General features: G+C 41.6%; 1 protein-coding gene across 2 annotated transcripts in view; it reads right to left on the bottom strand.

Moving 5' to 3' along the window:
• Window positions 1-6,297: 6,297 nt before the first annotated feature.
• Window positions 6,298-13,675, bottom strand: part of LOC115127712 (zinc finger and BTB domain-containing protein 7C-like) — a 30,592-nt gene continuing 23,214 nt past the window's right edge. For both annotated transcript variants that reach the window (XM_029657331.2, XM_029657339.2), the window contains exons 2-3: window positions 12,039-13,422; window positions 6,298-10,137 (exon numbers count right to left, since the gene is read on the bottom strand). In XM_029657331.2, the coding sequence (XP_029513191.1) occupies window positions 9,456-10,137; window positions 12,039-13,402 (2,046 nt within the window). In that variant the 5' untranslated portion in view covers window positions 13,403-13,422 and the 3' untranslated portion in view covers window positions 6,298-9,455. The remainder of the gene's footprint in view (window positions 10,138-12,038; window positions 13,423-13,675) is intronic.

Genomic DNA, 13,675 nt, shown 5'->3' with positions numbered 1-13,675 from the left:
TTTAACTGTAATGGGATCGTATAATGATCAATACTTTGTATTTATTTAAAAAAGTGAGACTAGTGAGACTAGGCATTGGTGAGACTAGGGATTGGTCTGAAGCCGAAAAAGAAAGGAAATTCACGAGCACCACAATGCCTATGCTCTACCGAGGTTTTCCAGCACATACAGTGGGGAGAACAAGTATTTGATACACTGCCGATTTTGCAGATTTTCCTACTTACAAAGCATGTAGAGGTCTGTAATTTTTTATCATAGGTACACTTCAACTGTGAGAGACGGAATCTAAAACAAAAGTCCAGAATATCACATTGTATGATTTAAGTAATTAATTTGCATTTAAAAACGTTTTTTTTTATTATTATTTTATTATTTATTATTGCATGACATAAGTATTTGATACATCAGAAAAGCAGAACTTAATATTTGGTACAGAAACCTTGCAATTACAGAGATCATACATTTCCTGTAGTTCTTGACCAGGTTTGCACACACTGCAGCAGCGATTTTGGCCCACTCCTCCATACAGACCTTCTCCAGATCCTTCAGGTTTCGGGGCTGTCGCTGGGCAGTACGGACTTTCAGCTCCCTCCAAAGATTTTCTATTGGGTTCAGGTCTGGAGACTGGCTAGGCCACTCCAGGATCTTGAGATGCTTCTTACGGAGCCACTCCTTAGTTGCCCTGGCTGTGTGTTTCGGGTCGTTGTCATGCTGGAAGACCCAGCCACGACCCATCTTCAATACTCTTACTGAGGGAAGGAGGTTGTTGGCCAAGATCTCACGATACATGGCCCCATCCATCCTCCCCTCAAAACGGTGCAGTCGTCCTGTCCCCTTTGCAGTAAAGCATCCCCAAAGAATGATGTTTCCACCTCCATGCTTCACGGTTGGGATGGTGTTCTTGGGGTTGTACTCATCCTTCTTCTTCCTCCAAACACGGCGAGTGGAGTTTAGACCAAAAAGCTCTATTTTTGTCTCATCAGACGACATGACCTTCTCCCATTCCTCCTCTGGATCATCCAGATGGCCATTGGCAAACTTCAGACGGGCCTGGACATGCGCTGGCTTGAGCAGGGGGACCTTGCGTGCGCTGCAGGATTTTAATCCATGACGGCTTAGTGTGTTACTAATGGTAGTTCTGGGCTGATCCTTCACCTTCCTCAAGATCATTGATGCCCCAGGAGGTGAGATCTTGCATGGAGTCCCAGACCAAGGGTTATTGGCCGTCATCTTGAACTTCTTCCATTTTCTAATAATTGCACCAACAGTTGTTGCCTTCTCACCAAGCTGATTGCCTATTGTCCTGTAGCCCATCCCAGCCTTGTGCAGGTCTACAATTTTATCCCTGATGTCCTTACACAGCTCTCTGGTCTTGGCCATTGTGGAGAGGTTGGAGTCTGTTTGATTGAGTGTGTGGACAGGTGTCTTTTATGCAGGTAACGAGTTCAAACAGGTGCAATTAATACAGGTAATGGAGGGCTTCTTAAAGAAAAACTAACAGGTCTGTGAGAGCCGGAATTCTTACTGGATGGTAGGTGATCAAATACTTATGTCATGCAATAAAATGCAAATTAATTACATAAAAATCATACAATGGGATTTTCTGGATTTTTGTTTTAGATTCCGTCTCTCACAGTTGAAGTGTACCTTTGATAAAAAGTACAGACTTCTACAAGCTTTGTAAGTAGGAAAAGCTGCAAAATCGGCAGTGTATCAAATACTTGTTCTCCCCACTGTAGCTTTGACCTACCACAGTAGCTATGTTGGTATTGTATTTCAAACTATGTGTAGGCAGGTTGCTTAGGATTCAAACGTTCTTAAACAGCCTAATTCATACACTTAGAGGATGTTTCCACAGTAATGTGATTTGTATTGCATACAAGGTAAAGTATTGGATTCTTCACAAACCATAGTAAGACGTTAACCCATTATGCTACCTTTTTCATGCTTTTTTTAGTAAATGAGTGTGAGCTTTGCTTTTATACTTACAAGACCATCGGGGTTGATTGAGCTGTGTTGTAGTAATGTGGTGCATGCCTGTATTTCCTTAAACCTTTATTTTAGAAAAACGTCATTAAAACATTTTTGTGGCTAGTGGTGGCTAGTCTCAGACGATCTCGCAGGTGAAGAAGCCAGATGTGGAGGTCCTGAGCTGGTGTGGTTACACGTGGTCTGCGGTTGTGAGACCGGCTGGATGTACTGCCAAATTCTCTAAAACAACTTTGGAGGCAGCTTAAGTTAGAAAAATCGACATTCAATTCTATGGCAACAGCTCTGGTCAACATTCCTGCAGTCAGCATGCCAATTGCACGCTCCCTCAAAACTTGAGACATCTGTGGCATTGAGGTGTGTGACAAAACTGCACATTTTAGAGTGGCATTTTATTGTCCCCAGCACAAGGTGCAGCTATGTAATGATGATAATAATCCTGCTGTTTAATCAGCTTCTTGATATGCCACACCTGTCAGATGAATGGATTATCTTGGAAAAGGAGAAATGCTCACTAACAGTGACGTAAACAAATTTGAGAGAAATAAGCTTTTTGTTTGTATGGACATTTCTGGGGATCTTTTTCCAGCTCATGAAACATGGGACCAACACTTTACATGTTGCATTTACATTTTGTTCAGTATACTTTAGGATCTTTATTCTCTCACTGTAAATAATAATAAGGAAATAGGTGCCATGATCATGACTGGGAACCGGCCTCAAGGCTAACACAGACTCTCCCTGCTCAAAATAACAATCTACTGCACATCCAGTTTTTGTGCTCTAGGTTCAGACAGCCTCACAGCAACATGTACCGTACTGGCATTCCTATAGTACCTGTTTAGTTTCATAGTGAAACTACAGAAGTCTCCTTTGGGACCACTTTTCTGCAACGGCAACTTAAACATAAGACACTGACATACATGTGGTTCCCCATAAAATGTTTTAAAGATGGGACTGTCAATGTAAAGACCCATGTCTTCATGGGTCTTTAGTGGGACAACAGTGGGACAACAGAAAATGAACTTCAAGTTCTGATATTGCTTATTCATACATTATTGTTAGTCAATTGACAACTTTTTTCATTTGTCTTTTTCTTTGCATCACTTATTCAGGGCTTTAGAGTGTATTTCCTATGCCCTATGACCCTCAAACTCAACTCTGGACCTTGAAGCCAGTTCCACTGAATTTGTTCATTGTTCAACTCTAATCAAGGAGTGATAGTATAACACCCTCTAAAGGGGCAAAACTGCATCACAGTGGAGAGGTTATGTGCGACAAACCTGTGCATTGAAACTGTACTATAGTCAATCACCCAGTAGACGGCAGTGGAGAGATACAGATGAATAAAGTCAAGACAGTGAGAGGAAAATGTCGGTGTCTGTAAAAACATTGCTAGCCTCCCAACTTCGTGCTTGTCCACCAGGAAGACAAAACCAGAGAGTGGACTGTAACTGATTGCCAAAAGTAGTTTTATTTCATAAATTTTCACCTGAACCAAAATTGTTTTTTAATTAAAAAACTTAGCTCTTCCTTCTCTTTTTCAATGTGGCTATTTCGATTCCACACACCCTATCTCTTTGCCAAAAGGTCCAAGATCTCTACGTTTTGAGGAGGCGAGGAGAGAGACTGTGAGGAATTGAGGAAAGATAAATTATGCCCCACTGCTTCATGACAGGGAAGTATGCAGAAACTTCGGCTCCAAGGCCATTCTTTATTTTATATATTTTTTCTCATGCTGCGGTTGGGAGTGGGTGTTCAAACAGACGACTTTGGGATGAACATATTTTTGTTGTCCTGCAGATTATTTGGAAAGATCTTTCTGATTTCTATGCGTTAGCCTACCTATTGTATTATATGCACATCTTTGTCTCATTATTCACACACTCTCAGAATTTGCTTCTTCAGCCTACCTCTCCTCTTCCAACTGGGTTTGCGAGATCACGTGCGCTATGTTGCCTATATCTCAATGAAATAGCCTATGCATGGGCAGAGGATCACTTGGCAGTTATCTTTACAAGGAAATGTTATTAAATATGATTAGACCAGTGGTGTAGTGGAGGGTATACGCAGGCATACAACCTAGGCCTATAGCCTACCCACTTATTTTTTTCTGGGCATTGCGTATACTCACTTCTTAATCCCCCTGATCATACCAAAGTAGTTTAGTGGAGGTACAGGATTTTGGCTATAGACTAGTTTCAAGTAAGGTAAGACTTGCCTCCATAATATGAAGTAAAACATCCAGGTTTCAAACAATTAAGGAATAGAACAAATTTAGCAATACTAATGATAGGCCTAACCTTCTTCTGGTAGATGGAAAGGCTTTCCTAAAAACCTTCTCTATTAAATGTTAACTACAATAGCTATAAAGTAGCCTATGCCTACCTGTCAGAATGATAACATGATTATTTGCATCACTACAGTTGCTATTTAATTTTCATACACCAACGCATGTGCTACAGAGGGTCTGAATGCTTATGTAAATAAAGTATTTATGTTTTTTATGTATAATCTTTTGGGAAAAAATTTAAAAGCCTGTTTTTGCTTTTTCATTATGGGGTATTGTGTGTAGATTGATCTATTTAATCAATTGTAGAATAAGTCTGTAAAGTAACAAAATATGGAAAAGGTGAAGGGGTCTGAATACTTTCTGAAAGCACTGTAGCCCTGGACAACCACACGTCATTCAGTTCATTGAAGGCTAGTTGATTAGTTGACAAGTTGACTCAGGTGTGCTTGTCAAGGGTTACAATAAAAATGTGTACTGTTGGGGGTACTCGAGGATCAAGATTGGGAAACACTGATTTAGAACATCAAATTTTGAAAAAAGTGTGACTTTGAAAGTGAAAATCTGTAAGAATTAAGAAAATATTTTCACATGTATCTGTTTCAATGGTAGGCCTACTATTAGCCTACTTGCACAGTATAGCTCGGTTTGGCCTGATGTGAAAGACCAATATGGGATTTAACATTTTAGGTAATTCAGAGTGTTTGTCACTGTTTCTCACACGGCACATTTCCTTAGCTGGGAGTTTGGAAATATTTAAGATTTTTTTTAGTATTCCCACTTCTCCAGGCAGCAATACACCACTGGATTGGACTATAGTTTACTACAGTGGCTGTAAATGAATATTGACAATGGAAAGAAAAGGAGGGCGCTCAACCAACGTGACTCGAGGTGCAAAAAAATAAGATAATCGTTGCAAAGTAAAAGGCCCTTTTCATTTTCATTCAATATTGGTTACCCATTTATTTGTCTCTGCCTGCAAATCATCCTCCTAAAAGGTAGGCTATATCCTATGAGCAAAATGTAGCTCAAAAGAAAGTGCAAGTGTCCTCTCTCATCATTCTTGTTGCTTCAAGTTCAGTAAGCCCACCAATTCAACCTGACCAACCACCCTACTTTTGTTTTTGCCTTAAGTAACCATCTGTCATATGTAACCATACCATACCAAACATAACATATCATACTAATTTGAGTGTCCCGAATGTACCTGCCCTATGTGGCCATACTGTGAGATCAGGTCTTAATTAAATAGAGTCTATAGCCTATGAAGATAACAAGGCAGTTATCTTTCCAACACATTTTTCTTCATAAATATTATTAGTCGTTTAGTTTACTACATTGCCTATGAATAAATATTGATCCCCCATATTTGTCTCCGTCTGAAAATCAGCCCACTCCTAAAAGGTAGCTAAAGAGAAAATGCAAGTCTACAACTCAGCTCTCTTCAAACTGTGTCTATACTGGGACACGTGAGAATCTATGGTAATGTAACCTGTTTCTTAGGTTATTTTTGCGCATTTTAATATTGCCTATAGGCCGCAAAATGGTTGCGACAATGGCTGCCAAGTGAGCTGTGTCACATATGCCTAAAATAACATTGCGGAACTGTGGTTGGGTTCTGGACCAGTCCTTGTGGTAGCAGTTAGGAGTCGGACAGAAAGCCAGTGGGTGTGGGCCTGCTGCGGTGAATTAAGTTAATCTGAAGTGGCCATACAACATTTACTGCAAAGCAGCCTCCACAGACATCAGGATTTTCATACTTCTTGACCTTAGATGAGCAGAACAGCTATTGAGAAGGAAGTTGTCAAGGAACTGATGTGTTTGTAGAGGAGGTACAGTCCCAACCTACTTTCAAACCAATAATGGAGCTATATGGAGCACTCTGCATTGTTAAAGCCAATGTATGCTTGATCCGGAAATGTGGTCAGTGGCTCCATATGGAGGCATAAAGAGGCCAAATTAAGCTCTGTACTGCATTGCGGTGCGCTTCTGTAATAAGTGCGCTGAGAGTCAGGAAGCAAGTTCAGGGAGTGACTGTTTTAATAAATAAAAGAAACAATGAACACGAAACACAAACAACGCGCCGACATGAAAACAGAGTCAATAACACCTGAGGAAAGAACCAAGGGGAGTGACAGATACAGGGAGGATCATGAGGCGCAGGTGCACGAGATGATGGTGCCAGGTGTGCGGGATAATCAGCAGCCTGATGACCGAGAGGCCGAAGAGGGAGTATAAGTGACAGACTCCCAAATTTTGTAACAATGTGTAGGGCTCCATATACCCCCACATTGACATGTAGGTGGGGGCGGGAGGTCCTGTATGAACACAAACTCACTTCCTTCACAACAGCTCAGATCAACAGCTCTGCGCTGTTCTGCAAAGCGCACGAAGTATGAATGCCATAACTTCTGCAGAGCCCGTATCATCGTAAATGCTGCACTGCCAATGCAGATGTTAGATTGACCATGCAGCTCCTCTAATAAAGTTTGAGAGGCGCACAGGGATGCAGTATGGAGGTTGATTTGGTTTCTGCATGCTGGCGGAGGCTCCACAATTGCATCACATACAAAGCCTCTGGCCACATTTTTTGATCAATTATAAATTGGCTTTTAATCAGTCCTGCACAGACCTCTATAGGGAGTCACAGTTACATGCATATCCAGTGAGATCACTCCAGGTTCAAGTCGAAATGTGATGTTTTTGAAGGTCCTCAAGACATAAGGAAACTCCCTGCAAAATCTTCCATTAGGGGCAAAAAGCTGGAATGGAACCCAGGTCTATAAAACAGGACTCTGCTGCTTAAGGGTTGGGCTACAGAAACAACTCTAGGGTTAACTTCAGGCATTAATTCTAATTGGTTAACAAGTCAGGCATCCATTCCGATTGGTCAAATTAAGGATAGGATGGGATAGGATTAAAACATATAAACTCCAAGGTTCACTTTAGGCATTTATTAAGACTTGCCTTTCCAACTCAATGGTGAGCACTATTACCATCAAGTAGGCTTGGGTTTTTCTAGCACTCAGGATCAATCCCAGTGACAGGCAGTGCGGTGTCAACGAACACATCAAAATTTGGAGAAACATGGACAAACATGTAATTTTGCAGTGAGACAATGAGAGCTTGATATTTTTATTTATTTATTATTTTTTATTCTGTGCTATTGACTTGTTTATTGTTTACTCCATGTGTAACTCTGTGTTGTTGTCTGTTCACACTGCTTTGCTTTATCTTGGCCAGGTCGCAGTTGTAAATGAGAACTTGTTCTCAACTAGCCTACCTGGTTAAATAAAGGTGAAATAAAAAAATAAAAATATAAGGGATGAACTTCTATTTGCACAGTCAAATAAATTCAGACGAAGAAGACCAGCTGTAAAGAACATTAACTAAAGTGTTCAACATAATACTGTTTTACAGCATTATAAACGTTTAATGCAAGTATATTTTTATCCAACAATCAAATAACATTCTTTAAATGTCAAAATTCCATAGCCCTAATTTATTTGGAAAAGTATACATTTATGTAAAATCTTTACAATGTCAAGGCATCCAATTTATTTGATGTTTCATGGTGATATTATCATCACCAGTTTATTTTGATAGCAACGTCGAGGTGTTGTGTATGCTTTTATGAAGACAGTGATTATAATATTGATGTTTGAATACAAGCTATAGCTCAATAGATGATTGAGGATGTTGAGTGTCGTTCTCTAAAATGGCATCCAAACCATAATTCCAGTTATGAAAGATTTGCACCAAAAGCGCGCTCTCTCACGCTCACTGGGCACACACACACACACACACACACACACACACACACACACACACACACACACACACACACACACACACACACACACACAAAACCAGAATTTAAACTCCCAGACCCACGGGAGTACAACATTTAGTGTCTTTATAAAACAACATATTTGCAAAATATAGCCAAGGCTAATTTAAATATGCATAAATACCAAGAAAATAGTTTCCCATTTCAATTCAAATAATTGTGAATAACAACATTTACACACAGATCAGAAAACAAACTGTATATGAAAATAGGGTAGAAACCCCTTTTAAATGTCTTACTGCAGCAATCAAATCACCAGCAGGTGACATAGCTAAAGCAATAATCTATCTGTTTCACAAATTATTTACACAACATGGTCTTTAGAAGAAACACAGAACATACTGTATGCAATGTAACACAAGGCTTATTCAAGTTTGTGCAATATCAAACTCCACATCTTTGGAGGGGTTATCAACTATAAAAAACAACAACAAATATAATACAACAATAATCAACATAACTATGGTCAAATTCTTTAAAACATTTGTATATATTTACAATAGTGCAGACAAAATCTGAGAACAATGCATTACAAGGGTAAAAACAAGTTTTCGATGTAGATTATTTTTGTCAAGTGAATAATTTCTCATGGTTTTGAATGTTCTTCGGTGGCTTAGACTACCCTGTTTATTTGCACTGTACCCAAAGTCTGAAACTTTGGGTACATTTGGAATCCGTAGTTTGTAGCTTATCAGTTTATTCATTTATAGACTGGGAATTTAGGAAACAACGTATTGCCATATGTTAGGGTAGGGTAGCCTAGTGGGGTAGCAGGGTAGCCTAGTGGTTAGAGCATTGGACTTAGTAACCAGAAGGTTGTAAGTTCAAACCCCCAAGGTACAAATCTGTCTTTCTGCCCCTGAACCCACTGTTCCTAGGCTGTCATTGAAAATAAGACTTGCCTAGTTAAAAAAAGTTTTAATTAATTACACTATGAATTACACGTTTACATTAATAATCCAAAAATAAACAGTTATTTCATGTCCTGAGAGTATTAATGTTTTTCAATTTAGTACTTTTGGAACATATAAAATGTATTTTATATGTAGTTTTACTTCTCCAAATGAAAAGTTTTTATCAAAATCCTTGCGATTGTAAAGATGGCAGCTCAAAAGATTTTGATCTGAGATGTTTAACATCAACTGTTTTCCAAGTATTTACCCTGTTTGCTATTTACCTATGTTCCCAGACATCACTCCCCTTAAATCTCTAAACAGCAGGTGGGAAATCTACCAGACAGAGAACTCTCTCTGTTCTGTGCGATTCTTAGAACTCTGAAATGAAGTGTCAGTTAGCTATCATTTGGAAGTGTCAGTTGGAAAATGTTTAGTTTGCCGGCTCAGGGATATTAGGGGTGTGGTTCTCCAGTCTCATGGTCCAGGGGTCAGGGATGTAAAATGGAGGGTGGGTAAGGACTTCCTCCCCAGGCCCTGCCAGGGCAAAGGTGAACACGCCCCTCTGTCTCTCCATCTCCACCTCGTCCACCACTTGCTTCCTGTCTGACCGGTGCCGAGCCTCCCGACTCTCCCTGCTCTCTCTGCTCTCTCTGCTGTCACTGTCCAAGTCCTTATAACTCAGGTTCTTACCACCCAGACCCAGGTCCCGTCTTTCTCTCTCCCCAAGGCTCAGACTTTGACCTCTAACTCCCCCATGGGAGGGCAGAAGCCGGCATCCGCCCGACCTCTCAGTCAGCGTCTTGCCGCCCTCGTGGTGATTGGCCGAGCATGGAGGGCCCTGCAGGAAGTTGTTGACTGAGCGCCAAGCGGCCGGCTTGCGGCCCCGTCGAGGGCGTGAGATGCGGCAGCTCTGCCTCTTGATGTGGCGGTGCAGGTGGTCTGAACGTGTGAAGCTCTTGTAGCAGTGCTCACACTGGTAGGGCCGCACCCCTGTGTGGATACGCAGGTGGTTCTTTAGGTCATAGTTATGGACAAACTTGGAGTTACAGTGAAGACAGATATAGGGGCGCTCGCCTGTGTGCTTTCGCATGTGGATCTTCAGTTTGTCTTGCCTGGAAAGACAAAAAATGAGTTATATTCTGTGTTTTGAAAAATGTAAGAGAGACGAAAGCATAGGTATACTTTGGGGTACTGGATGGAAGGTGAAATTATCGTGCCATAACAGTGGCAGGAAATGAGAAACCATTAAAGGGGGTTTCCAGTTTCCACCTTTTAGGTCTCGACTCTCAAGTGGTATTCAGATGAGAGGATGAAAATAATTAGCCTGAACCACAAAAACACATTGTTCCCTTACCCTAATAACATTGCCCTTAAAAGATCTCAAACGCCGGTGTCAACATGATTGCTACACTCTTATAAAAAAGGTGCTATCTAAAACAAAAAGGGTCCTTTGGCTGAAGAACTATTTTTGGTTCCAGGTAGAACCCTTTTGGTTCTAGGTAGAACTTTTTGGGGTTCCTTATAGAACCCTTTCCATAGAGGGTTCCACGTAGAACCCACAAGGGTTCTACCTGGACCCCAAAAGGGTGCTCCTATGGGGACACCCGAAGAACACTTTTGAAAGCCTTTTATCTAAGGGTGTATATACAAGTAACATTGATTAAAAGATGATTGGGAAGCACTTTGTTTTACACATCCATATTCTGTATAGTCTATAGGACTAATAAGACCTATTACTGTGCGAGGAAAGTGCAGTGTCCGAAATCTGTCTTGCCTACAACCTACTGAAATAATACTGTGTATTAATCGCACTTCATACTTAAGCAGTAAGCAACAAGTATCAACATACTAGACTCATACTGAGAATGCATCATCTGATGCGGAATTTCCCACCATTCGTTCATTTTGATACAGCCCGTCCTCTTATCTCATTATCAGCTGCAGTCAAACACGTGGGTCTGAAAGACGATTCTCTTCCTCAATCGCATGCAGTGAATTCTACTAGATGAAAATCCGAAATGAGTATGAAATCCTGGCATTTAAAGCATATTGAATTTTCAAAGATTCACATACAGTGCCTTCAGAAAATACTGTTTAACATGATTGTTTTATGACTGCCTCATCTCTGTATCCCTCAGTCAAGCAGTACATTTCAAACACAGATTCAATCACAGAGACCAGGGAGTCTTTTTTCCAATGCCGCTATTGGTAGATGGGTAAAGATAATGATAAAAACAGACATTGAATATCCCTTTGAGCATGGTGAAGTTTTTAAGATACATTTGTCCTTCCTAACTCAGTTGCCAGAGAGGAAGGAAACCACGCAAGGATTTCACTATGAGGCCAATGGTGAAGTTAATGGCTGTGATAGGAGAAAACTGAGGATGGATCAACAATGTTGTAGTTACTCCACAATACTAATCTAATTGACAGCGTGAAAAGAAGGAATTCTCTACAGCAAAAACAATATTCAAAAAAATCCTGTTCGCAACAAGGCACTAAACCTAAACACAAGGCCAAATCTACAATGGAGTTGCTTACCAAGAAGACAGTGAATGTTCCTGATTGGCTAAGTTACAGTTTTGACTTAGATATACTTGAAAATCTATGGCAAGACTCTAGCAATTTTTAAAACATCAATCCAGGTGTGAAAAGCTCTTAGAGACTTACCCTGAAAGACTCACAGCAGTCATCGCTGCCAAAGATAATTCTAACATGTATTGACTCAGGGGTGTGAATACTTATGTAAATTATATATTTCTGTATTTCATTATCAATAAATGCAACAATTTCTAAAAACATGGTTTCACTGTCATTATTGTGTAGATAGATGAAATAAATGTAATCAATGTTGAGTTTGTAAGAACAAAATGTGGAATAAGTCAAGGGGTATGGATACTTTCTGAAGTCACTGTATGTATACTATACATTGTTTTATTTTCTTAACCCAGAAAGCTACAATTTAAAACACAAGTATGGATATTTAGACACAGTGTATATGAATTTGTCATACCTGGTGAATCGCACCTCACAGATGGTGCACATGTATGGTTTCTCTCCTGTGTGGGTCCTCATGTGTCTGGGTAGTTTCCCTGCCCCCTGGATCACCTTGTTACATATAGGACACTGCTGGGAGGCTTTAGGCTTCATCTTCCGCTCTTCCTCCAGCTGCCAGGGAGGGAACAGCGCCCCCAGGTGGCTTGACGTGCTCAGGAAGCCCATGTAGGAGCGGAAGTCTGCCTCGTCCTTTATCTGGCCCAGATGGAGGTGAGACCCCTCGGACCGTACCACCCCCATCTCAACTCCCATCCCTGATAGGCCGGAATTCAGGAAGTTTTTCAGGAAGTCCCCATGCAGCATGCTGGGCGGGACTTCCTCCTTTAGCTCCTCCTTGATGATCTCTCTTTTCACAACTAGGTCTAGGGGTCTGTTGTCCAGCTGGGGCGGGTAGGAGGGGCGGGGAGTCTGGGCATGGTGGTTGGGGTCTAGATCCTTTTGGGGAAAACCTGGGAAATCTGCGGCCCACATGGGAGGGTAGAAGCCGGGGAGCAGAGGGGAAAAGTTAGCCCTCCTGTCCAGGACTGATGGCATTTTAGGGTATAGCCCTTCCTGTAGCAGGGATTCAATGGAAAAGTCTTTGAGGGCTCGGCTCTCCATGCTCTCATGCTCCTGCCGGGATTTCTCACACTGAGAGTCTGTGTCCCGACACTTCCTCTCATTCTGCTGCAGCTCGTACTGCTGCCGGTACTGGGAGGTATTGGGTGGACTGAGAGCTGCTCCTCTCTCTGACCCGACCTGGTCCTGACTCTCTGACGACCTCATTGACCTCTCACTGGCATTATCCTCCTCGTTATCCTCCTGCTCGTCCTTCCTTGACTCATCATCCTCCTCCATGTCTTTATCCTCCTCTTCATCATCTTCCTCCTCTTCTTCTACATCCTCCTCCTCTTCCTCCTCTCCTCCTCCACCTCCACCTCCTCCCTCACCAGAGTCCATAATCTCCAGACACACGTTGATGATGCAGGGAATTTCCAGCATCTGAGCCGCTCCAAGGATCTCCTTTACGTTGGACGCCGTCACCGTCAGCGTGGATGTGTAAGCAAACTCCAAGATTGCAGTCAGCGACTCGGGGGCCACAAAGTCTATCTCAAACACCCCATGCTGGTCCCTTCCGTCAGAGGCCACGGTGAAGAGCTTCTTGAAGTACTGGCTGCAGGCGGCAAGGACCGAGCGGTGGGTACGGTACTCATGGTCTTGTACAACGAGGACTACATCACAGAGTAACCCGGAGCGGCGCTGCTCGTTGAGACAGCACAGAACGTCACTGCTGTGGTTGGGGAACGGAATCCCAATCAGGTCATCCTCTGTGTGGGCCATCCTCTCCTCTCCTTCTCTTACTTATTTACAACACATGGAGAGAAACACAATATCATTTATTTTCAATCAAATGTATTGCTTAAGCCCTTTTAACATCAACAGTTGTCACAAACTGCTTTACCCAGCCTAGATCCCAAAATAATCAGAAGCACAGTGCCAAGCAAGTGTTATTTCTATGGAGGTAGACATTTAATTTTATTTAAACCAGGCAAGTTCATTTATAAATTAGTGATACAACAAAATCCCTTTGCAGAGCTGCACAGACCATAGTTG

Source organism: Oncorhynchus nerka, linkage group LG4, assembly GCF_034236695.1.
Source record: "Oncorhynchus nerka isolate Pitt River linkage group LG4, Oner_Uvic_2.0, whole genome shotgun sequence".
In the NCBI taxonomy this organism is placed as follows: Eukaryota; Metazoa; Chordata; class Actinopteri; order Salmoniformes; family Salmonidae; genus Oncorhynchus; species Oncorhynchus nerka.
Note: the sequence above shows the minus strand (reverse complement) of the source record. Positions and strands in the feature narration are given on the sequence as shown.